General features: G+C 36.6%; 2 protein-coding genes and 1 long non-coding RNA gene across 3 annotated transcripts; all 3 read left to right on the forward strand.

Moving 5' to 3' along the window:
- Window positions 1-641: 641 nt before the first annotated feature.
- On the forward strand, window positions 642-1,533 carry LOC140037729 (uncharacterized). Its single transcript, XR_011841728.1, has 2 exons — window positions 642-712; window positions 1,113-1,533. It is a non-coding gene; the product is annotated as an uncharacterized lncRNA (long non-coding RNA).
- Window positions 1,534-10,631: 9,098 nt separating this feature from the next.
- Window positions 10,632-12,882, forward strand: LOC140037976 (uncharacterized). The gene is made up of 4 exons (XM_072083164.1): window positions 10,632-10,767; window positions 10,930-11,162; window positions 11,284-12,397; window positions 12,497-12,882. The coding sequence occupies exons 1-4, from the start codon at window positions 10,632-10,634 to the stop codon at window positions 12,880-12,882; spliced, it is 1,869 nt and encodes a 622-aa protein (XP_071939265.1).
- A 6,154-nt stretch (window positions 12,883-19,036) lies between these two features.
- On the forward strand, window positions 19,037-19,639 carry LOC140037977 (uncharacterized). The gene has a single exon (XM_072083165.1). The coding sequence runs from the start codon at window positions 19,037-19,039 to the stop codon at window positions 19,637-19,639; it is 603 nt and encodes a 200-aa protein (XP_071939266.1).
- The last annotated feature ends 5,161 nt before the right edge of the window (window positions 19,640-24,800 follow it).

Here is a 24,800-nt window from a genome sequence, read left to right on the forward strand (position 1 = left end):
CCCATATCTCATTCGGAATTGTGTTCTTTGGGGTCATGCAACTGATATTATTGCCACCGAAATTATTGCCACCTACCCCCAATCATCGAGTGAAGCTATTACCACCAACGACCCTTTCATTCAGCCATCTTACCCCAAAATCTTATCCGGAACGTGTTTTTTGTGTTCATGCAAGTGAATGTCTGCTGAGATAATCCACATCGGATATCGGAAGAAGAAAGAAATGAAATTTAAGTTTCGGTCCAATGAATTATTAATAATTTTGAATTAACACATAGTTTCAATTTAAAAAGTTATTGGACCAATCTAGTAGATTTGGAGGTATCAAAACAAATCTCATTTGATCTCTGTGTGGGATTCTCTAAAATCTGCGCACGATTAAGTGGATAGTTATGACCAAATTTTGCAAGTACATAAAATTTCTAAGAGGAAGGATTGAATGAGATGTCCCACATTTAAAATCGGAAGAAGAACTAAATCAAATATAAGTTCGACCCATCAAATTACTAATAAATTTGAATTAATCATTTTGACCACATAATTTTAACTCAAAAAGTTAATGGGTCACACCAGTGGACCCAAGGGGTTACATCTACCGTTTCATTCAGCACTATATATATACGCAGGTGTGCAAAAGTTTATGCACTCAGGATCTCACACCAAATGGCTTTTAATCATTCTTTCGTCCTTGTTCTTGTGCTCCTTGCATCTAGTCAGTCTCTTATACTTATTTTGTTTTATCATTTGCATACAGTCATAATTAACACAATAGTCTCTCTCTCTCTCTCTCTCTCTAAGCATATTTCATATAGTATTCAAATTATTCGTATCATCTAATATGAAAGGAAGGGAATAGTATCATGAGAGAGTAAAAAAATTATTGCAAGGACATTTTTTTGGGGGGTGGGTGGCACGAAAAGTGCCTATTAGAGAAGTTCAGGGGGTAAAATGCAACTAAGGTGAAAGTTCATGGAGATTTAATGCATTTAACCCAATTGAATTGTTAGTTTGTCTTTACATTCAATTAGAGTATTAATTACTAGTAGAACTCAATTACCATCCATTACTAGCTAATTTCCTTCTAAGATTTTTTTAAAAAATTTCTTTTGCAGGCGTAGTGGTGCTGGGGCAAGATGAAGCTGGGAAAGCTACAGAAACCACCAATGCTGTCAAAACTGCATCCAGAAAAATGCTGCCAATTGGAGGACAGATTATAAAAATGCTTGGCGTTGGAGTTCATGATGGTCAGGAAGGGGAATGTTCACCCCTCGGGGAACCCTGCGCAGGCAATCCATGGGGCTGTTGTCCTGGCTGTATCTGCATCTGGCAGCTTACGGATAGGTGTGTTGGTAACTGCTGAACCAAGCTAAAGCTCCAAGCTAAAATGCTGCTAGCATCTAAGGGAACAATTAGCAAATTGTTCTAGCCGTTACATAAATAAATGGAAGCATGTTTCTAATGTAGTATGTTATCTCCAGCTGTTGAATAAAATATTGTAAATGGATTTTCAGTCGGAAATCCATTTCTTTTGTACGTGAACTTCCTTTTGATTATTTTCTGCAATTTCCATTCTTATATTTTCTTTTATCTATCAATTTTTAAAGTTTAGGCTTTGGGATAAAGATTTATTTTGTTCAATTATCTTTATGTTCTCTCTATTAAACTCTCTCGATTTTTATTTTTGCAACTTTTTCTTCTTTTTGTTGAATTTTATTTATTGTTGTGAGTAGAGGGTAAATTTATCATTTTATTTGTTCTATTTATTGGCTCTTGACAGTATTATTGACAAGGGAGGAACATGCCGTTGTTAGCTCCAAATAAATAATTAACCATGAGAACTTTTGTTTAATACAAAATAAACACAGAGTTTACCCTTCCAAATCCAGCCAAAATGTATTCCGAATCATTCATGTCTTAACATAATTTGTTTGATCAGAGAGCATAGTGCAACTGATCTACATAGGATAAAGATTTCCTTAGGATCTGTTTGGATGAGGGATTTGAGTGGATTTGGATTTGAAATCCACCCATCAATTGGAGGAATTTCAAAGCTCAAAATTGTACAGTGGAGAGAATGACATAAAATATGCATTCCTAATTTATCTCAAGGAGGAAGCATTTTTAGCCAAAAGACTCATTGGCTTGGTTTAAATGGTCCTAATGTTCCAAGTTATATGAGCATATAATTAAATTTAGGGTAAAAATACACTTTACCCCTTGTGGTTTGGCACTTTTTCGCATAACCCCTTGAGGTATTTTGTCTAATAAAATGGATTAAATGCAAAAAAAAAAAAACCCTACAAACTATATATCTAGTTATAGTTTACTCCTAAAGTGTTTCTATAGGCCCTTCGCCCGAACGAATATGTTTGGGCAAATCGATCCCCTCTATCTTAATCATTCTTGTTTTTCTTTGAAAAATTACAATGTCTTTTGATACATATTTTTTATGCTAACAAATTCATTCCAATCCATTTTGAGATAGAATACTCACGCATCGGAGAATTGGACCACTAAAGAAAAGGTTAGTCTTGGGATCCTCGATCATTTGTTGACAATTAAAGAAAAATTGACCATAGTTGGACAGGGGTCTAAAAAATCCTGTCAAAATTATTTGTGTTAAGCAGTGATTAGAGAAAAAGATTCCGTCAATAGTTGAGCCATACGTCAAGAAGGCAAAGAAATTCAAGTAGGGGAGGAAAAAATTATTTGTGAAGGTACGTACATTATTTTTTGAGTTGCCATGATAAACAAGGAATTTAGTAATGGTAAAAGGCTTAAATTTTGTACACTCTTAGTACTGATGAAAAGAAGATCTGAATGAGTAGCAAAAATGGAATACTATCTCAAAAGGTGTGATTTGGATAATATTTTTGAAATAAATTTTAGTAATAGTTTGTCAAAAGAGGTTAAGAAAAAGAAGGTAAAGTTGTTTTTTCAAAATTATAAAGAAATCTATAGTTGGAGAAATTTATAAAATACTCTTTTTTAGTTCTAAATCAACTCAATTTTTTTGGTCCAATATTTTCTATATTTTGATAAATTTTTTGCATGAATCTAATCACAAGTTAGAAATTGATTTGGAATGGCAAGTCAATTTGAAAGGGACCGCGTTTGTTGACCTTTGGAGCAAAATTACTTCGGCAAGAAAACTTTTACTCCTCGCGAAGCATGTGAAGATCGATAAGCATGATAATTTCTCCTCGCGAGTAGAAAAGACTCGAGAAGTCATTATTGCGATGGGACGAAAAACACGAGGCAGTGGGGCTCCAAAATGCCCCATGTTACAAACTTTGATGTCTTATTCTCTACTTGTCCATTTACTTCTTGGTTTGTCTGCCTAACATACAATATGAAAACTACAGTTGAAAACGAAAATTGTATTTTTTCGAAGGACACCTTTGTGAAACATATGGCCTTCCTATTTCGTTTATCGCTGCTTTATACAGTTTTTTTTTAAAAAAAAAAAGTAAAACCAGAATGCTTTTTATATTATGTTCTTGAAGTCGAGTTTTGAGGAAAATGCAGTTTTAGTCCTTAATGTTTAAAATCTGTACAGTTTTAGTCTTTAAAATTTTAGCAAAAGTAAATTTGGTCGTTAGTGTTTAGTATATGTATAGTCTTAGTCCTTAAAGTTTTGATAAGAACAAATCTGGTACCCAGTGTATCCAATTTAAAGCAGGTTTAGAACATTTGAAGAATTTTTCTCAAATACTAACAGAATGTAGTCATGTCTAATCATGTGTCCATTAAATTAAATTTCAAAATAAAGAATCAAAATAGTGGCTAACTTTAAATAACAATAATAAGGACTAATTGCTTGTGTCCAAATTAATTAACTAAGGTTTCGAAGCATTCAATTCATCGATCTAGAATCCATTGTCATATGCTAATCCTATTACCTTTAATCAACAAATCATAATACTTAGTTTTTCATAAATATTCTTTAATAATTAGTCACTAACGTTCTATCATGTAAGTTATTCTTATTGTTCAAGATTACTAGTTATTTTGCTTCTTTTTTAAGAAATTTAATTCAACAAACATGTGATTGTCATGACTGATTCCATCAATATTTGAAAAAAATCCATCAATTGTCCTAAATAATGCTTCCAATTTGTAATATTGGGGACCGGATTTACTATTGCTAAAATTTTACTGACTAAAACTACACATATGCTAAACATTGAGAATCAGATTTGTTTTTAACAAAATTTTAAAAACTAAAACTGCAAAGTACCAAAACTATATTTTTCCAACTCGTAATACTTTACTACTACTTTTTGATAATGGCTTAATGGGGGTTCAAAATGGAGTACTCACGTATGTCTTTGATCTAAAGTTATACATCTCCCAAAAACATTTCATTTTATTTTTAAATAAATTTTATTTTATTAACTAATTAAAATTAAAGATACAAGACTCTTGAGAGAGAGAGAGAGAGGGGGGGGGGGAACCTAACCTCAAGAGCTCTTGAAAAGTACTAAAAAATATCACTTAAACATTCTGGGAGTAAAAACTTTTGTGGGTGACTCACAATAAGATCAGCAGTTTTTCTTCTTATTCTCTTTGTTTAATTTATGATAAGAAAATATCGTTTCATGTTAAAAACTCTTATACCTCAAAAAAAGCTCATATATATATATATATATATATATATATATATATATATATACACACACTAGGGGGGAATGCCTGTGCATCGCGTGGGTGTTTTGTGCCTGTGGGGAAGGAGGTTTTTTTGTTGAACAAACAATAATACATTGTGAGAAGAAATAAAATTTAGCATGAAAAGATAAATGATATAATCAATCAATTCATACAACTTTATAATAAAACTGTGTCAAATTGAAAGTTGTTGATAATGCAGAAAGACAGAGCAACACAGAAAGCTAACCTTATTACTTGCTGTTGCTCCAAACCTATAAGATTATAACCAATCCAGACCAATTGGGGTTAGGCAACGCGATAAGAGTCGCTAATTGTAGCTACTAAGAACACATCGACAAAATTAAGGGAGAAACTGAAAAATTGGGGTGGGGTTGAAATCTAACCTCACTCTGAACCACCAGGAGTAGCTGGGACTGAAGAGCATTCTGAGCTGATTAGTATGAAGTCAGGTAGAATTATCCCAATCCTAGAATGCGAACAGGGAGAAACTGATAATCAACCGTTTATGCATTAACATACCAACCGTTTGGCAATTGAATTGGGTGTAATTAATGACAAAATAATAGAAAAATTTCAGAGTTGAGCTCGGATGGAAGAGAAAACGATGTGGCAAATCATTATAGACAAAGGCAAAAAGGGAAAACTTAACTCCTGAAGCTGAAAGGGGATAAACTGACCAACGTTTGTGGCTCATAAATGCAGATTATAAATAATAGAGAAATGGGTTCCTACCATTGATAGAGAAATCGTTGGCTCATTTCCTAAATCCAATTGCCATTCAAACGTTTCAGACAAAACAACATCTCAAACGGTTATCTGCGGTGAAAAGGAAAATTATTGGTAGCTAAGGGATATTCCGGTAATTACACCAACACACAAGCATATATGAGTTGTACAAAATGCAAAAACGGTTGCACACTAATTACACATTCTATCAATACCCAGATGGCTCATCAATGATAACTTTAAATGTATTAAAATGGGGTCATTTCAGTAAACATACCCAAGTACATGCTTCCTTAAGTTGTATCTAAAGCTTTTAAACTAATACATAACATTTCACATTCCTAGAAAATCCCCACCTATGCGGTTGAAATTAAACCTATTATTTGATCAAAACTCAATCTTATATAGTATAAGGATATATGTGTGTGTGTGTGTGTTTGCGCACGCGCGGGGAGACACTGGTAGAGTGGGTCCAAATGTTAGGGCAGCTACTGCTTTGTTGTGTGCTTGTTGATAGTGAAATTACTTAAGAATTTTAGAAAATAATACAGAAAAGAAAAAGACAACTTTGTCTTAAAGTTACTTTAAGAATGAAACAACCTGTTGCTGACAATGAAAAAATCTAGAGGAGAAATGTTGTATCCACAATAAGAGATTTACACAATACAAAAAATAGATCATGACAACATCAGGTTTTACAAGCAGCTTCAATAGCAAGAGGACTTTGCTGGACAAGAAATCCAGCAATTGCAGTGGATCTGTGTTCAGCAGGTGCCATTACACCGTAAACTATATCTCCCACACACACAACCAGAACAACAAATGTTCTCAAAACAGCGTTAATGGGTATGGGCACATGAATTTTTTCTCCATGGCCATCCTTAATCCCACCCAAATAATTCAATAGGCATTTCGTCCTGAAGGAGTTTTCTAGAGGGCTTGGTGTACTTTTTAATTGACTCCTCAGCTTCAACTTCAGACAGGAAATCTGCAAGTTAAAATAACATTTTGCACCTGAAATTAAGTTCTTCATATCAGTGTCTTTGAAATCTAAAACATTGTATATAAGCATGTTTACTACACAAAAAAATATTTCATATTCTAGAATCATTTTTTTTAGGCAAATTTTTGTTCTTTCTTTCCATATAAAGCATAAGGGGTTATATGATAAAATACAAAACTATATGAGATTAGAATGTCGTGCATATTATGTTTATATATTTTGGTCGTTAGTGTTTAGTATATGTATAGTCTTAGTCCTTAGAGTTTTGATAAGAACAAATCTGGTACCCAGTGTATCCAATTTAAAGCAGATTTAGAACATTTGAAGAATTTTTCTCAAATACTAACAAAATGTAGTCATGTTTAATCATGTGTCCATTAAATTAAATTTCAAAATAGTAGCTAACTTTGAATAACAATAATAAGGACTAATCGCTTATGTCCTAATTAATTAACTAAGGTTTCGAAGCATTCAATTCATCGATCTAGAATCCATTTTCATATTCTAATCCTATTACCTTTAATCAACAAGTCATAATACTTAGTTTTTCATATATATTCTTTAATAATTAGTTACTAACGTTCTATCATGTAAGTTATTCTTATTGTTCAAGATTACTAGTTATTTTGCTTCTTTTTAAAGAAATTTAATTCAACAAACATGTGATTGCCATGACCGATTCCATCAATATTTGAAAAAATCCGTCATCATCCAATGTGATGAAAGCTACTTGAATTTCTAAACAGACGGTATGCGGAACATGGCCCTTGGAGAGTACAATTATCTCACTTCGCTTATAGAACGACACATTTTCTTGTATGACTTTCCCATCTAACAAATAGAGCCGAATACATTGACAATCTGGTAACCGGATCTTCAGCTGATTGCCAAGTTATAAAATTAACCACAATGACCATTTGCCTGCTTTAATAAGTTTAGTGTTTTTTATGAAACTATTTTTCTTTCATCAATGGATATTAAAATTAAGGGTTAATTATATTTACCTCCCTGAGGTATGGCCAAACTACAAACTAAACCCTGAGACCAAACTACTGAAGAACCCTTCGAATACATAAAAGCTTAACAAACGTTGACTGCTTGATATTAAACGAAAAAGTCAGTGAATGTCCTAAACTTCTCACAAGCTTATTCCCATTTAAGTCTTTAACTCTTCTCTTCCTCAGGGATTGAAACCAACAGAGTTGCAAAATTGTTAGTTGCACAATACTTCGTTGTTCGTGTAGAGTGGATTTAAATGGGCACACACTCACTAGCTGCTTATCAAAAATACTCCTTCTTCTTCTTCTTCTATTAAAACACTATTTCTTCACAAATTGTCAGCCTTAGATTCAATCAAAAGTAGGAAAAAGAAAGAAAAATAAAAAAACACGAATTGCAATACCTATCCAAATATAGATCTTGCAATTTAACTACCAAAACCAAATCTTTAGTCCAAATGATTGTCCTCTTGACGTGAGATTTGAATGATGAACCCTGTTTATGAGGTAGTGGAGAAGAGATTCTGTGCATTGCTCACGAATAGACCGAGAGATTGTATTAGGTGGCAACATCACAAGCTCATCAATCATTGCGCAAATCTCCATAAACTTAATTAATCAACCGCCGTTGATCGCGAATGATGTTCACCACATTGTGACATGTAGGGCTGTGATGCCGAGGACATGAGACCAAATGTCGTTGGCGAAATTTATTATTTTTAATCTTGATTATTGTGTTTTCAAAAATTGAATCTATCCAAATTTTGACCTTTATTATTATTGAAGTTTTTTGTTACGTGAAATGGGTAAAAGGTCTATGCTCTATGGATAGACCGGCTAAAATAGGTTTTGAGCATAATTACCAGGTCTACTCGTGGCTAAGATGGGATATGGTTTTGCATGTGATTTTTGTGGCTTTCCCGGTATCAAATTTTGCTGACTTCTTGTTTCTATTTTGCCAGCTTTGCTTCTATTGAATGTGTACAAAGAATTGGGTTGCCACGATTTGGTTTCGTATACGGCAATTATATGTCTATTTTTTGTGGGTTTTAAAGGGAGAGCATAGAGAACGTAGGTTATGGCGTTAAAAGATGAATGAATTTGCAATAGTTTGAAATTGGGAGTGTGTTAGAGATGAGTGATAACTTGAAGATAAGAACAGGAGCAATTAAGGTTTCAAGGAGTACGATGAGATCTATGGACAGCAAGAAATCTTTTTCTTTGATAATTTTTTTTTATTCTTTCCCGTATCTAATAACGAGTTTACTTGTTTTTTATGCAATGAGTTTCAAGTCAGACTAATTTTTCTTTGTATGTTAAGTTTCTGATTAATTTTTCTTTAGTATTTGAACTTCCTTTTTATTATTTTCTGCAATTTCCATAGTTGTATTTTCATTTATCTATCAATTTTTAAAGTTAAGGTATTGGGATAAAGATTTATTTTGTTCAATTATCTTTATGTTTTCTCCATTAAACTCTCTCAATTTTATTTTTGCAACTTTTTCTTTTTTTTTGTGAATTTTATTTATTGTTGTCAGTAGAGGGTAAATTTGTCATTTTATTTGTTCTATTTATTGGCTCTTGATAGTATTATTGACAAGGGAGGCAAATGTAATTTAGTTAAACCTCAAGATTTGATTCATAGTTTGGTCAAACCTTAACAGAGACAAGTGTGATTAACCCCAAAATTAACCCACAAGGCCCTTTAGCCCATTTTAATAACTTAATTTATATTTGACTAGACTATTTTACTTCGATCAAAAGAAAGTTTGAAGAGTCCAGTGATGCACATGCCATTGTTAGCTCTAAATAAATAAGGGATAATTTTAGAAACCTCCCCTAAGATTTTTAATAATTTCACTCGGCACCATTGAAATTTACATAATTACAGAAACCTCCCTTGATATAATAAAAAGACAACAATGCCCTTCATTATTTGTCAACTCATTGAAAAACTCTATCAAATATTAAAACTCTCTCATCTATTATCAATCAATAATTCAAACTATAGTTTTTTTCATTTAACTATCTATCCTCTTTCTCCTACATCCATTTTCCTTTTAAAATCATTTATTTATTATTATCAACCAAATGTGTATTGTCGCCACTAATAAAATCATTATATTCCAAAAATTGCTCGAAATTACGTTAGGCAACTCATACTTTAGTGTAGTGAAAATATGATTTGATTTGAGGTACAAAATTCAAAAGGACAAACCACTCTTACCGCAAAATTCAATCGGATTACTCTTACTGACCACTATACTTTTTCTTATAACCTAAATGACAAACTGAAGGCACACAAGAAGTAGAACTGCAGAAGAAGAACCAAAGAGAGTAAAAGTCAATCAGGTAATGATGTTCAATCCTATGTCAGTCATGTTTCCTAATTCTTCTGATTGTTGCTAGCATTTGACATTGACTCACTGCTTGTTCAGAAGTATAGAGTGCAATTTTTGTACTTTCATATGCAAGTTCCCCCCCCCCCCCCCCCCCCTCGTCCTCCCCCTTTCTTTCTTGAGGATACCAACTAGACAGCAGAAAAAATTACACATATACCTTTAAACCTTGGTGTTGCTGAATTGTCAGATGATATATATATATATATATATATATATATATATATATATATATATATATATTTGAAAATGGATGCTCAAATGCCTGAGAGTTGAATCAGATGATGAATTTGATTTTTGTGCTATAAAATGGTAAAATCGTGCAAACCACGAATGCAAGGTTGCCATGCACATTTTGATAGACCTATTTTGAGCTCACACTAGCTTATAGAAGCCTCTAAAACTCGACAATCCTTTAGAGGATCCTGAATTTGGATGTTAACCACTTCCGTTTACCCCAGACCTTCATAATGGAGTTAGTCCGTTTTGAAGTATTTACAGATGCTTCTACATGATTGAAGGTTTTGGATGATAACAGACAACTAAAGTCCAGAAATGCTTGAAGAAAAATACTGCTAGAAATCTCATTGTGGATGTGTAGGAAAACTTTTGGTTTGTATTGACACAATTTACGGTGTAATAAGGTCTTTAGGTCAATCAATTATGTTGTGTGCCTGGCGCTCCATTTGATACCCTCATTTTAAAGACAATGCATCCATGTTTCTGTTAGAAGTCTCAAATGGGGTTCTTATACAGATTTTCACCTTTTTTCACCTGTTGTTCTTGAGAAATTTTGTATATGACGAAAGCCTAATCCATCTTGTGCCATCGTCTATGTCTTTGATGCTGGAATTTGTCCTTGCTTCCTGTCCAGTTTCTCTTCTTTACAGCTGGATTGCTATTGTGAATAAAGAGAGGAAAGGAGAGGAAAGAACCAAAAAGTTGCATGGCCTTCCCCATTCCAGACAGAGTAAAGAGGCTATGGGATGAGTGGAATCTTCGTGCTGCTGTTCTCATCAGTCTTTTTTTCCAATGGTGTTAATATGCTGTGCGGCATCACGTAAAAGAACAGGAAACATGATAGTGACTGCTACCACCTGGTTATTTTATCTGCTTGCTGATTGGTTTGCAGCTTTTGCTGTTGGACTCATCTCCAACGGTCAAAGTAATAATTGTCCTGAGAAATTTGCAGTAAATCAAGACCTTGCAGCATTTTGGGCTCCATTTCTATTGCCACATCTTGGTGCCCCTGATAATATTACCGCCATCTCGCTTGAAGACAATGAGCTGTGGATTAGGCATCTGCTTGGGCTTATCATTCAGTTTTCTGCTGTTGCTTATGTTTTTTCACAATCCCTGCGTAACGTATTCTATGTCCCCACAATACTCTTGATTTTTGCTGGAACTATTAAATATGCTGAGCGAACACGGGCTTTATATTTAGCTTGTTTGGGTAATATTAAGGATTCTATGCTTCCACTGCCAGATGCTGGACCAAACTATGCAGCTTATGGAGGAGTACTCATCTAAGGAAGCTGCTCAAGTTCCAGTTGAGATAGAGATAGTGAAGGAACATGACAGAGGCACTCAGACTTCTGCAAATCCAGAAGAAGAGAATTTGAGTCCTGAAGACATCAGTGATATAGATATTGTGCAAAATGGGTATGAATTGTTTACCACTTTTAGGGGCCTGATTGTTGACCATATGTTTAGCTTTCATGAGCGCAGTAAGAGCAGAAAATTGTTCTTCCAAAGGTCTGCATTTGATGCTTTCAGAGTAATGGAGGTGGAGCTCAATTTCATATATGATACTCTCTACACTAAGATGGCTGTGGTACACAGTAAAAAAGGTTATTGTCTTCGATTGATCTGCTCTATACTTATAGTGCTTTCTTTTGAGAGATTTGCATCACATCATAAACCCGATATTAACCATTTTGATGTTGCTACTACCTACATTTTGCTTTCGGGTGCTGTTCTCTTGGATTTTGTAGCCTTTACTAAGCTCATTTTCTCAGACTGGACCATAGTCAAGCTTAAGAATCTCACAGTCAAAACAACTGTATATGCAGTCCGTGAAAAGCTGTCATGTTCCAAAAGGTGGTCTAATACCCTTTGGCAATGTAACTTGATAAACTTTTGTGTGAATCAGCGTTGGAGATGGTTAGATATTGCAGCTGAAACCGTTGGAATCAAGGATGTTCTTGATGAAATGTACTACAAGGAGGACATTGTCATTCCAGAGGACTTAAAGGATTTCATCTTTATTGAGCTCAAGGTTAAAGCTACCAAAGCAAAAACCACAAATGTTGCTAAAGAGATATACTCAGCAAGAGGTGATTTGGCACTGTTGGATTACACCAATCACTACCCATATCCCATCATTTCATCAAGTGTAGGTGACGAAGTTGAATACGATGAGAGCCTGTTGCTGTGGCATATTGCCACTGAGCTATGCTATTGCACGAGTCCTGATGATGGCAATTCCAATCGCAATTATTGTAAGCTTATATCTGATTATATGTTGTATCTTTTGGTTATGAGGCCTAATTTGATGTCTGCAGTTTCTGGCATTGGACAAATTCAATTTCGGGACACATGTGAAGAAGCTAAGAAGTTCTTCTGCAGGTGGAAATCAGAACTAATTATAAGAACCACAGGCTTGGGAATTTGCTGAAAATTGATCACCTGCTGCATAGCCCAGAATGGATTAACTGGAAGAGAATCAAGTTCAGCAAATCGAAAAAGAAATGCATGCGAAAAGCTACTTAATGTAAATGCTCTTGTTAAAGCCATTGAGGTGAAGGGAGATAGAAGCAAATCAATATTGTTCGATGCCTGTAGGCTTGCAAAGGATTTGAAAAAGTTGAATGATAAGAAAAGGTGGGAGATAATGAGTAAAGTGTGGGTGGAACTGTTGTCCTATGCTGCCAGTCACTGCCGAGCAAATGCTCATGCTCAGCAGCTCAGTAAAGGTGGTGAGCTCATTACTTTTGTCTGGATACTGATGGCTCATTTTGGATTGGGAGAGCAATTCCGAATTGAGGCGGGACATGCAAGAGCAAAACTGATTGTTGGAAAATAGCAACTAAGAGTGACCATTTTCATTCTAGCTGTAAAATGAAAGAGTCCTCCAACTTGGATGTACTCGACTTAGGTGAGATTTGTGCGTTGCAAAAGACTTCCCTTATCCCTTTTTTTCTTTTGAGTTTCAATTTCCGAGCCACAATTCACACTAGTGCTTTTTATAAGATGTGCTGATTTATCTTATGTTTCCTGTGGCTTTGGTATCAAGTGAGCATTATGTGAAGTTTTTTCATGTCATTCACACACATTAGGATGTGTGTTCTAATATGTTGCCTGTGCTTTTCTTTCTCTGTTTGAAATACGAAAATACTTTTATGACAAAAACATGAAAAGCTGGATTACCAATATTTCATGGGGAGAAGGAATTGCTGACTGAATCTCATCTCTCCAACCAAATAACTTGTGAAAGGCATAACAGGTGTAAGTGGTACAGTAGTATCCGTCTTGTGAAACACAGTCACCTCAGTTCATCTTCCTCATTTGATACTGATACTGACATCTTTTGTAGAACTTAAAACTTACACTTTTCCTCTTTTAGCGAATCAACAATCAGTTATTCCATTTTTCCGAACGAATATTCACTTCATTTGAGCTGATTTCAGCGCTTTTCTCAGCTCCATGTTAGCTAAGGACGGAGGTAAAATAGAATTCAACTGAGGAGGTTCTCTTATAAAACAAAGAATAAACAAAATGAAGTTTCTAATTCTTATAATCTTATTATGATTATCATTATTTTGTTTTTTCGGTTTTTCGGTTTCGACCCTTTCTTTAGTGAGTGCAGACTGCAGACCATAATACACGTCAAGGCAACTGCAATGCTAGTGGTAAAAAGTAAGATAATGTTATTTTTCCAGGCCAAACCATTTTTTTTAACCTCCCACCCTTCCCACTCCCAATTGTTGAGTCCAAAATTTGAACCCTCAACCAAATAGCGGGGGAAGTCCCTGACTACTTGGCCAACTTAGATTCTTCTGTCTGAGAAAACAAGTTTCATCGGCTAAAAGACTCGCATCTGAAAAGTGTAACATGTTGTTTTCGTAGGTATCACGAACTATGTCTTCTGGAATTGTGCAGATGTCAAAATGTCAATTCTTTTGGGCTGAGGAAACAAATGACCATTTCTTGTCTTCCAGCATCATGATTTACACATTTGCGATTTTTTCCCTCTTCTAGTAGTGCAGGATCTAGTTTGACATTGACTGATGGCGATTGTACTATGATGCATTGACAGCAAAGTGGGGAGGTGGTGCGTGTCATTTCCAGCAGAATTTGCTGGGATGCTATTAAATGTGCATATAAGACCAGGCGAATATCAACCTTCCTTTTACTATGTTAGGCTGCCTGATTTATGCTATCTGTTCATTTACCATTGACCAAGCGCGGCTCCATGGTAGACGAACGGTTTATTTTCATCAATGGTGTGCCATTGTCATGTTCTCAATTTGCTCCATCATAGAGAAATTGTGATCTGGTGGCCTTCACCTCCTCTTAGTACATTCAAGCCAACTGTTGATGGTTTGGCGAAATTAATAGGTATAGCAGTAATGGTCCTCCCCAGGTTGTACCGCACTGGCGTTATAAGTTCTATGCAGAAGCTCTTATTAAGGAGGAGGTTGAGACTAGATTTTCCAAGAAGGCATATGAATTTTCATGGTTTATGGATTGAAATGCTTGCTGGTGAGATTAATCAAAGAATTAGTAGAGGGGAAGGAAAATCCAACTTCTCATATGTATCCAAATAGTGCTGGCGCTGCATCAGTAGAAAGGAGATGCAAGCATAATCGTAGTAGCAGACTTGTAAACTAGATAGGTTGCATGTTTTTCTAGATGGAAGCAAGGCACCTTATATCTTGTACTTCTCTTGTAAGCTACTTAGTCACTAGTGCATTTACCTTCAAAGGAAAAAAACATCGGAAAAAATATTAATACAAAAGAATAATTATTAGGAAAGACATACTTGTGTTATGTCCTGGCAATATCCAAGAAGTTCAATTTTCGGTTGTGCCAAGCTGGCATCCAGGCTGGAGGAGTTGGTTGAAGAGTTCGTTAGAGGAGGGAATCTTTTCTGTTAGTTGGTAGCTTATGCGTGTATTGAACAGAGTTGTATAAATAACCGAAAGGATGTATTGTTCGGTAGCTATTGATCATTTTGCATTCTAATTCCATTTCTGATCATCTTTTCAGACACCTTCTCTCTCACTCTCTCTTTCTCTCTCAAATCTGCTCATCTTCTTTCCTGCTATTTTCTACAACTCCCTTGCTTAGGAAGTTAACCACAACAATGGTATCAGAGCTGGTGGTCCTTGGACTATCAGCTGGAAACAATCATGGCCGAAGGAACTAGAATGAAGAGCTTTGAGGAACAATTGCGCAAACAAGAAGCGCGGATCCAAACCATTCTGGATTCCACAGCAACATTGGAAGAAAAGGTAGGAGATACCTTCCAGGATATGAAGGCACTGCTGGAAGCCAATAGATTGGAAATGAAGACATTCATGACTGATATGAACAATCAATTCAGTACCTTCGTGAGGGGTGTGCATGGAGATAGGGGAATTCTGGGAAGCCCCAACCACAATCAAAGGACTCAAGCAGGGAGGATGATAGAAGGAGGAACTAGTGGGGGAGCAACGATGAGGAATCACTACACAGTAGCTGTTCCTAAGTTGGAATTTCCCCAATTCAATGGGAACAACCCCAGAGAATGGATAAGGAAGTGCGAGAAGTTTTTTCACCTTTGCAGAATCTCTGAGGAGAATCAGGTGGATATGGCAGAGCTACACTTGGAAGGGCGAGCTGATCTATGGTACCAGAACTTTAAAAGGAGCAAAGGAGGAGTGGCTTGGAGCGAATTCAAGGAGGAAATTTGTAGCAGATTCAAGGAATTGGGGGAGGATGATGTCATCGAGGAGTTCAACAAGCTACAACAGACCTCATCTGTACTAGCTTACCAGGAAAAGTTTGAGGAACTTAGAGCTTTGGTGTTGGCTAAGGTTCCAAATCTGTCAGAATCATATTACGTGTCTTGCTTCTTGAGTGGACTGAAGAATGAAGTCAAGACTGTGGTTAAAATGCACAAACCAGACTCCCTGAAGTTAGCCTTTGAGAAGGCTAGGTGGCAGGAACATCTCTTGGAAGCACTCTCCAAAAACAATAGAGTGCCTTACAGGAATCCCCTGCCATCTAGTCTTAATGGGGGACACATTGGCGCCAATGGAAACAGAAGGATGCAACAAAACAATAGTGAGGAAACAAAAAAAAGGAATGACTCTCAACCTGTCTTTAAGAAGATCTCACCTTCTGAGTTTCAGTACAGAAAGGACCATCACCTGTGTTTCAAATGTGGGGAAAAATTCTCCCCTGGTCATACTTGTAAGAACAAGGAGCTTCACATGCTGCTGGTAGATGAGGAGGAATCAGATAAAGAGAAGGAAGAGGAGGTTATTGAGTACAGGGGTACTAAGGCAGACCAAGCAGTGGAATTGGCCCTACATTCGGTTTCAGGTGAGTTGTCATCAAGCACCATCAAAATGCAAGGAATATATGGTGAACACCAACTATCAATTTTAGTGGATGGAGGCAGTACTAATTGCTTCATCAGACCTGCAGTTGCTCAGTTATACTCTGAGAAAGTAAGGAAACTTAAACCTTTCAAAGTCAAAATTGCAGATGGGAAGGTTTTGCGTTGTGACCAGTGGATACCTCAGATGAAGTGGGAGATCCAGGGCCATCAATTTGAGCATGATGTATATGTGTTGAATCTTGAACCTTATGACATGATAATTGGAGTTGATTGGATGAAAAAATATAGTCCCCTGACATTTGACTTTAAAGCATTACAGATAACTTTTGACAAACAGGGAGAACAGGTCCTGTTGAAGGGGGATTCTGAGGCTGCACAGGTGAAGCTCAGGACAGGGGAGGCAGCTGGCAAAGTCATCAGGCACAAGATCAGGAAAGCTCTGCAACAATCTTGCATGGTGAAGGTCCACAACGGCCAGGTAACTAGTGTGCCTAACTCTCTTACTGATTTACTGGCTGAATATGAGGACATTTTCGCTGATCCTAAAACCTTGCCCCCATCTAGAGCTCATGACCATGAGATACCTCTTAAAGCAGATGCTAGCCCCTTCAAAATTGCTCCCTATAGGTACCCCCATTCCCAAAAGACAGAGATAGAAAGACAAATTAAGGAAATGTTAACCTCTGGTGTCATTCAGAACAGTCACAGCCCTTTTGCCTCTCCAGCCCTCTTGGTAAAAAAGAAAGATGGCAGTTGGAGACTCTGCATTGATTACAGACAATTGAACAGCTTGACCATCAAAGATAAATTTCCCATACCCATAATAGATGACCTTCTTGATGAGCTGCATGGAGCCAAAATTTTTTCTAAAATAGACCTCAGATCAGGTTATCACCAAATTCGAATGGCTCCTGAGGATATCCCAAAAACAGCTTTTAGGACACATTCTGGATTGTATGAGTTCCTTGTCATGCCTTTTGGGTTAACAAATGCCCCTGCCACCTTTCAAGCTCTAATGAATTCTGTATTCGAACCCTATATCAGGAAATTTGTCCTTGTGTTTTTTGATGACATCCTGATTTATAGCCCTGACCTTCCCACTCATTTACACCACTTATCCCTAGTACTAAATACCCTCAGAACACGCTCTCTTTATGCTAAATTGTCCAAATGCACTTTTGGCCAGAATCAAGTAGAGTATCTAGGCCACATAGTTACTGAAGCAGGTGTGAGCGCTGATCCATCAAAGGTTGAGGCTATGCTTTCCTGGCCTGCTCCTACTAATGTCAAGGCATTGAGGGGATTCCTGGGATTGACAGGTTACTATAGGAGATTTGTGAAAGGTTATGGGGTGATTGCCAGACCTCTTACTGAGCTGCTCAAGAAGGGGCAATTCAGCTGGAGTACAGAAGCAGACCAAGCATTCCAAAAGTTAAAAGAAGCTATGAGTACTACACCAGTTTTGACTCTACCTGACTTTACTAAACCATTTGTTTTGGAGACGGATGCAAGCCAAGCTGCCATTGGGGCTGTTCTGATGCAACAAGGAAAGGCCATAGCCTACATGAGTCAAGTATTGGGTAAGAAGAATCAAACGTTGTCAATATATGAAAAAGAACTGCTGTCGTTGATAACTGTAGTGCAGAAATGGAAACATTATCTATTGGGTGGGCACTTTGTGATTAAAACTGATCATGAGAGTTTGAAGTATTTACTTGATCAGAAAATCACTACACCCTTACAGCAGAAGTGGTTGGCCAAGCTCATGGGAATGGATTATGAAATTCAATATAAAAGGGGAAGAGAGAATGTTGTGGCTGATGCTCTATCTAGGAAAACAGAAGTAGTGGAAGGAGGGGAAGAAAATGTGATGGTGGAAGTGCATGCAGTATCAGCAGTTGCACCTCAGTGGCTCTCTCTAGTTGTTGACAGTTACGTGGGTGATGATAGCACAAAGGAGTTGGTAGTGGCCTTGACCACAGGTACCAACTCTCACCCTGAGTACACCTATCAGAAGGGAGTCATAAGGCATAAGGACAGAATTTTGGTAGGATCAGGATCTGACCTCAGGGAAAATTTGATTTCCTGTTTCCATGATACCTGTTGGGGTGGTCATTCTGGAATTCAAGGCACCTACCAGAGGATGAAGCCTTTCTTTTATTGGCCTAATATGAGGAAGGATATAGAGGTCCATGTGCAGAAATGCGATTTTTGCTGCAGGAGCAAGTCTGAAAATTGCCCATACCCTGGGCTGTTACAGCCCCTAGCCATACCAGACCAAGCTTGGCAGCAAATTTCAATGGACTTCATAGAGGGATTGCCTAAGTCTTTAGGCAGTGATGCCATCTACGTGGTAGTGGACAGGTTGACTAAGTATGCACATTTCATTCCTATAACTTCTCACTACACTGCTAAGGGCATTGCAGAAATTTTCTTTGACCAGATCTTCAAGCTCCATGGACTACCTGCTTGCATTGTGTCAGATAGGGACAGGGTTTTCACCAGCATTTTTTGGTAGGAGCTCTTCAAACTGCTAGGGACTAAACTCAGCTTCTCTTCTGCATACCATCCTCAATCTGATGGTCAGACGGAGAGGGTCAACAGATGTGTGGAGACTTACCTTAGGAGTATGTGCATGCAACAGCCAAGCAAGTGGAAGAAGTGGCTACCTACTGCAGAGTGGTGGTATAACACCAACTACCATACCAGTCTGCTAATGACCCCTTTCCAGGCCCTCTATGGGTACAAACCTTCACAACTCACTCTGTCACCTACGAACACACTAGCTGCTGCAGTGGAGGATTGGACCAGAGAAAGAGTGGATTGGAATACTTTACTTAAGGAAAATTTGTTGCAGGCACAAAATAGGATGAAACAGCTAGCTGACAGGGGAAGGACTGATAGGCATTTCGAGGTTGGGGACTGGGTGTACCTGAAGCTACAGCCCTATAGACAAACTTCCGTCGCTTTGAGGAAAAATCTGAAGCTATCTGCCAAGTATTATGGACCCTATCAGGTCGAGCAGAAGGTTGGATCTGTGGCTTATAAACTTATGTTACCAGATGGATGTTCAGTGCACCCTGTGTTCCATGTTTCTCTCCTTAAGAAGTCTATCAATGGAAGTCAAATCCACCTTACACCCCCCCCACGCAACTGCAGAAGGAGAGTTCAGGGTAGTTCCCAAGGCCATTCTGGACCGGAGAGTTATATACAGGAAGGGGCAAGAGGTTGAGCAAGTGTTGATCGAGTGGGAAAATTTAGACATGGATGACTCCACTTGGGAGGATTGGTCCTTTATTCAAGGGCAATTTCCAGAACTGAATCCTAGAGACTAGGATTGTTTGAAGGGGAAGGCAATGTTATGTCCTGGCAATATCCAAGAAGTTCAATTTTCGGTTGTGCCAAGCTGGCATCCAGGCTGGAGGAGTTGGTTGAAGAGTTCGTTAGAGGAGGGAATCTTTTCTGTTAGTTGGTAGCTTATGCGTGTATTGAACAGAGTTGTATAAATAACCGAAAGGATGTATTGTTCGGTAGCTATTGATCATTTTGCATTCTAATTCCATTTCTGATCATCTTTTCAGACACCTTCTCTCTCACTCTCTCTTTCTCTCTCAAATATGCTCATCTTCTTTCCTGCTATTTTCTACAACTCCCTTGCTTAGGAAGTTAACCACAACAACTTGGTACAAGCATATACGCAATAGGGGTTAGGAATCAATTAAATTGATCAAAGTTTACTGAAAATGAGGGAGTGAAAAAGAACGAGAATTAATTACTAGCAGAAAAAAAAGGGCAAAAAACCAAGAAAAACAAACATTGCCGCAAGCGAGGGCTTCCATTGACATCTCTTGTACATTTCCGATTCAGCAAACTTATCAAATCGGGAACTGAACTGTATTTTGTTTTAAGTTTTAACTGAAGGCTGAATCAGTTAAATCTCGGGCTAAGCTCTACAACCTCAGGAATCATGTCTAAGCCCAATTCCAGAATTAGTTTCTTGTTAGATTATTTATGTATGTCGAGCACATGTAGTTTGCAATAGACTTGGAGTTTTTCTCATAGTTATTAAACACAATTTGATCTGGTGGTTCGACTCGTCAAGTCTGTGAACTGGTCATTGAACCAGGCCAAATTTTTTGATTCAAACATTCCTACAAGTGAACCGTTGACTTTTTAACGGATCGACGGTTTAATCGGTCAATCCGATGAACCATTCGGTTTTATAGGGAACCCAGTTTACATGTTAAAAATTTTTAGATGTGAATATTTGAACCCAAACTTCTTGTATATATGCAAATGCAATTACCACTACAGCAACAACTCATTTGTTGATTGTTTAGTCTTTTTTATATTATCTATTAGACTTTTATCCTTATTTTATTTTTTAAAAATAAAATTTATTTGGAATCTTTTAATAAATTTTATTACTCCCCAAACTCTATAAATTATGAAACGAATATAAAACATAACATATCACACAATTCATTCTAATATCATTTAATAACTATCATAATAATTTTTTACACACAATTCATGTCTAATAATCTTTTGCACCTAAAATTCATAAATAAACCCGATAATTACACTTAAATAAAATTTTATACTTGAACTTTGATAGATTACTAATTGAATTTAGGTTTTATTAATTTTTATAAGAATTAATGATTCTATAATAAATTAGGCAAATTCAGCATTTACTATGACATAATTTATTATAGTTTTAACTATATCAAAAATTATGAAATATAATATTTAAATATATTTAGTGACTCACCGGTTGAACCATTCACTCATTGGTTGAACCAGTAACTCATTCACCCACCTCTTTCGTCAGCTCCCTTTCGGACCGGGTTTAATAACTATAGTTTTTCTAGTCGAACTTTGGGAAGAAAACTGAAAATTGAGTGGCCAAGCTGATTTAACTTGAGACATTACTTCATGGTGTCAGTAAATTAGAGTTGTAGGCTTTGCCATTGTGTTCCCTTCTCACAAGTAGGATTAATCAAATCAAGCTTCTGGGGTCAATACCATGATTTGGAGCAAGGGAACATGCACAGCGAAGGATAATGTCCAGAAGTTTCTTCAGCTGTTTGTTAGAACTCGCGTGTCATTTGTGGACTCTCAGCAACTTTACCTCCAACAAACAGGACAACATTAGAGATTGCAGAAACAAGAAGGATGCACCAAATAACAGGACAACATTAGCTTTAACAACGAATGCAAAAGCTACAGTTGCAATAAAAGCTATAATCTTCAATGTCCATCCAATCATCCTTTACTCCGACCGTATGCAAAGATAGGTTAGTCCAACCCATCCGTTGGCATTTCCTATGACACATCGTAAATTAGATCCTCTATAATTTTATAACTTTTCTTGAAGTTAGCTTGGTCTTGTCAGATGTAACTGCAAAACTTGATTGTTGTACCCAAACATACAATAAAACCAGAAAATAAGTGTAATTCTTGTTAAAACTCAGAATGAGATCTTAAAGTCTAATAAAAACTAGTAAGTTATTAACCATTTGAGATATAGACCCTAATCCAAGGATGTTAACCAACCTAAATGTGTTGTTTTATGGTGTGTGAACTGATAGCTGCATCCAAAATGGCTACAGTCTTCCATTTCGCCTACCTGATCTGCTGATTACCACCTAATTTCTTACATCTTTTTAATTTTCGAGTAATTTTGCCACTGCTTAAGTTGTATTAGTAAGATTTGAATACGACATGATTTTTTTTCATATGTTCATCAGAACATTTTAGATATAATTAAACTATGTTATGCAATTAATGATAGGGTGTAATTTTATCATTTATTTTATTATTAATTTCCCTTATTACCTGATCCAATATAGATTAATTGTCCGATTCTACTCATTTTTGGCATTTGTACTTTTCATAGGGACTTGGAGCAAAATATAATAAAATGAGTGAAAATCTCGCATTCCAAGTGCTGTCTGGCGGGGTTGTGTCAACTCAAATCTTCACAAGTCCAGAAGGTACGAGAAAGACGTGTGATATCAACCACCAATTGAAAGTCAATATGGGAGCCGTAAATACTCTATTAGCTGGTCATTTGATTTGAATTAACGAGAGCAGTTTGGCATAGAATTAGTAAGTTTCCTTACTTTTGGGATGGCAGCTCAGCGGGAAAGAAGAAAGCCAAAGTTTGATTAGGACTCTAGTGCTTTTGGGAGTAGGGCCGGCTGCAAGATAGAAACAAATAAAGCAACAGATTGAGTTGGGGGCAGCCGTGACTTCACTTGGGATTATTCCCGTAAGCCTCTGGCTAGAGGCTACGGAGAAGACATTAGCATCCCCTTCCACTTTGTACTTTTCTTCTTATTCTTAATTATTCGGATTTCTTCATCATATAGAGAAGAATGTCCTCGACAATTACTGCTGAATTGTCGCATGGGATTTTCTCCATAGAGATGAATTAACTCTCCTTTTCTAGCTAAGAAACAACGGATGCTTTGGGTCGCCTAAAATTGTGAGATCGATTTAATTTTAATCTTTTTCTTTTATTTATTGGTATTTGCATATTCCCTGGTTGCAGTGCTTATGGTTGTTTAATTAATTGATTGTCTTGGATCCGGATAATTAGTTAATTTAATAATCTATTGTCAATTGAAGTGTTAAACCCGTAATTGTTTAATTACCTCAAAATAGTGACAACTGACATTATTAGATTTGTGTCAGGGGAATACGCGGGCTAATCTAAAATAACCCTGGTAGTGCGTTATTTGGTTAGAATAGGGCTTCTCTAATACGTAAGGCAATTGAGAAATTAAATCTTACGAGCGTACCTAGGATTATTTTTCAATTAGAGCAGTGATTAACGGGCGTACCTTAATCACCGACACAATAAGGAGGGGTTGACTGTCATCGCTTGTTTGGTAGTTATAACCTATTTATTGATAAATAATTGAAATTGCCTTTGTTTCGATGATCAATTGGGTGCACCATTGCTGAAGTTATTTCTTGGCTAGATCCTTAATTATTACTCATTAGATTTTAGTAAATTGTTATTTAATTTCTAGTTGGCTATTTTATTTTTATTATTTTACTTTTAGTTGAATTGCTTAGATTGTCACCCCTGATATAAAAATACCTCCCTTGTCACTGTGAATTTGAAAAGAAACAATTACTCCCAGTTCCTGTGGATTCGACCCTACTCACCGCTATCTACAGAAATTTACTTTAATTGAGCAGGTTTTTATTATTGCACAAGTTTCGACAACCTGTCAATTTTTGGCGGCGTTGCCGGGGACTGGTGCCAGATTAATTTGTTTCTTTTTAAGTTCATCTTGTTTTTATTTTATTTTATTTTATTTATTTTTCTCTTATTTTTTTATATAGTTTATGGCTTCTAACACTCCGTATTTTGGTGATAGACTGGATTTTGTTTCCAGGGAAGGCGATATGGCTTGTTTTTTTTTTTTTTTCTAAGTTTGCATATTCAGAGGCACTAAACTCTCTTAGAAAAAGAATGGCTGCTGCAACCTGTGAAATTTGTTATGCCAGGGATCATTCAACCGGTATGTGCCCCGAATATCAAGACTACCTGAGTGACTATCTCAAAAAAAAATTTGGAGATTCTTCATCTCGATCTCAAACGTGGTATGAACATGATCAAGAATGGTGGGATAACTCTAACGTTAATTATGAAAAGGGGCCAATGAGTTTTCAACAGCAAGAGTCTCAACAATCGTCATTCATGTCAGAATTGCCCTCATAGACCATCAATGACTCTAAGGAAGGTGAGAGTGCAATTATCCTGACAAGTGATGTGGAACTGCAAGAGTGTCAAGAAGGAGGATCCAAAGATGTAGTTGAAAAGGAAGTTGAAGTGGAAGACATGAGACTCCAACATCAAATTACCCTAGTGAACGAATCTAGTGAGCAATTACTAAATGCGATGACACCCACTCCATCCCTTAATCTATATTCCCCTGACTCTTACTCTATAACTTCTGTTAATAAGTTTGATTTTGTTTTACCGGAAGTGTTTGAGTCTCATTGCAGAAATGAGTTAAGAGTAGCTATGGTCAAATATCTTGAACCGTTGAATGCTCTTAATGGAGGAGTGGATGAAGAATGGAGATCACTGCTTGATTATTTGGCGCCATCAACTAGTCCATGGAAGACCGTATCTCGTGTGCTCAAGAATTACTCTATTTACGAGGGTTATCAGGACTATATAAAGGATGAAACATTGAAACGAGTCACAAGATTTTATCCTCCATTAACAAAACATGATAATGTCTAGCCAAAGACATTAAAGAAAGGCGCTCATTGGGAGGCAACCCAATTCCTTTTAGTTGTTTGTTCATTTTTGTTTGTTAGTTTAAATATGTTTTTCCTTGAATTTGACTGATTTGTGGATTCAA

Source organism: Coffea arabica, chromosome 3c, assembly GCF_036785885.1.
Source record: "Coffea arabica cultivar ET-39 chromosome 3c, Coffea Arabica ET-39 HiFi, whole genome shotgun sequence".
Taxonomy (NCBI): domain Eukaryota; kingdom Viridiplantae; phylum Streptophyta; class Magnoliopsida; order Gentianales; family Rubiaceae; genus Coffea; species Coffea arabica.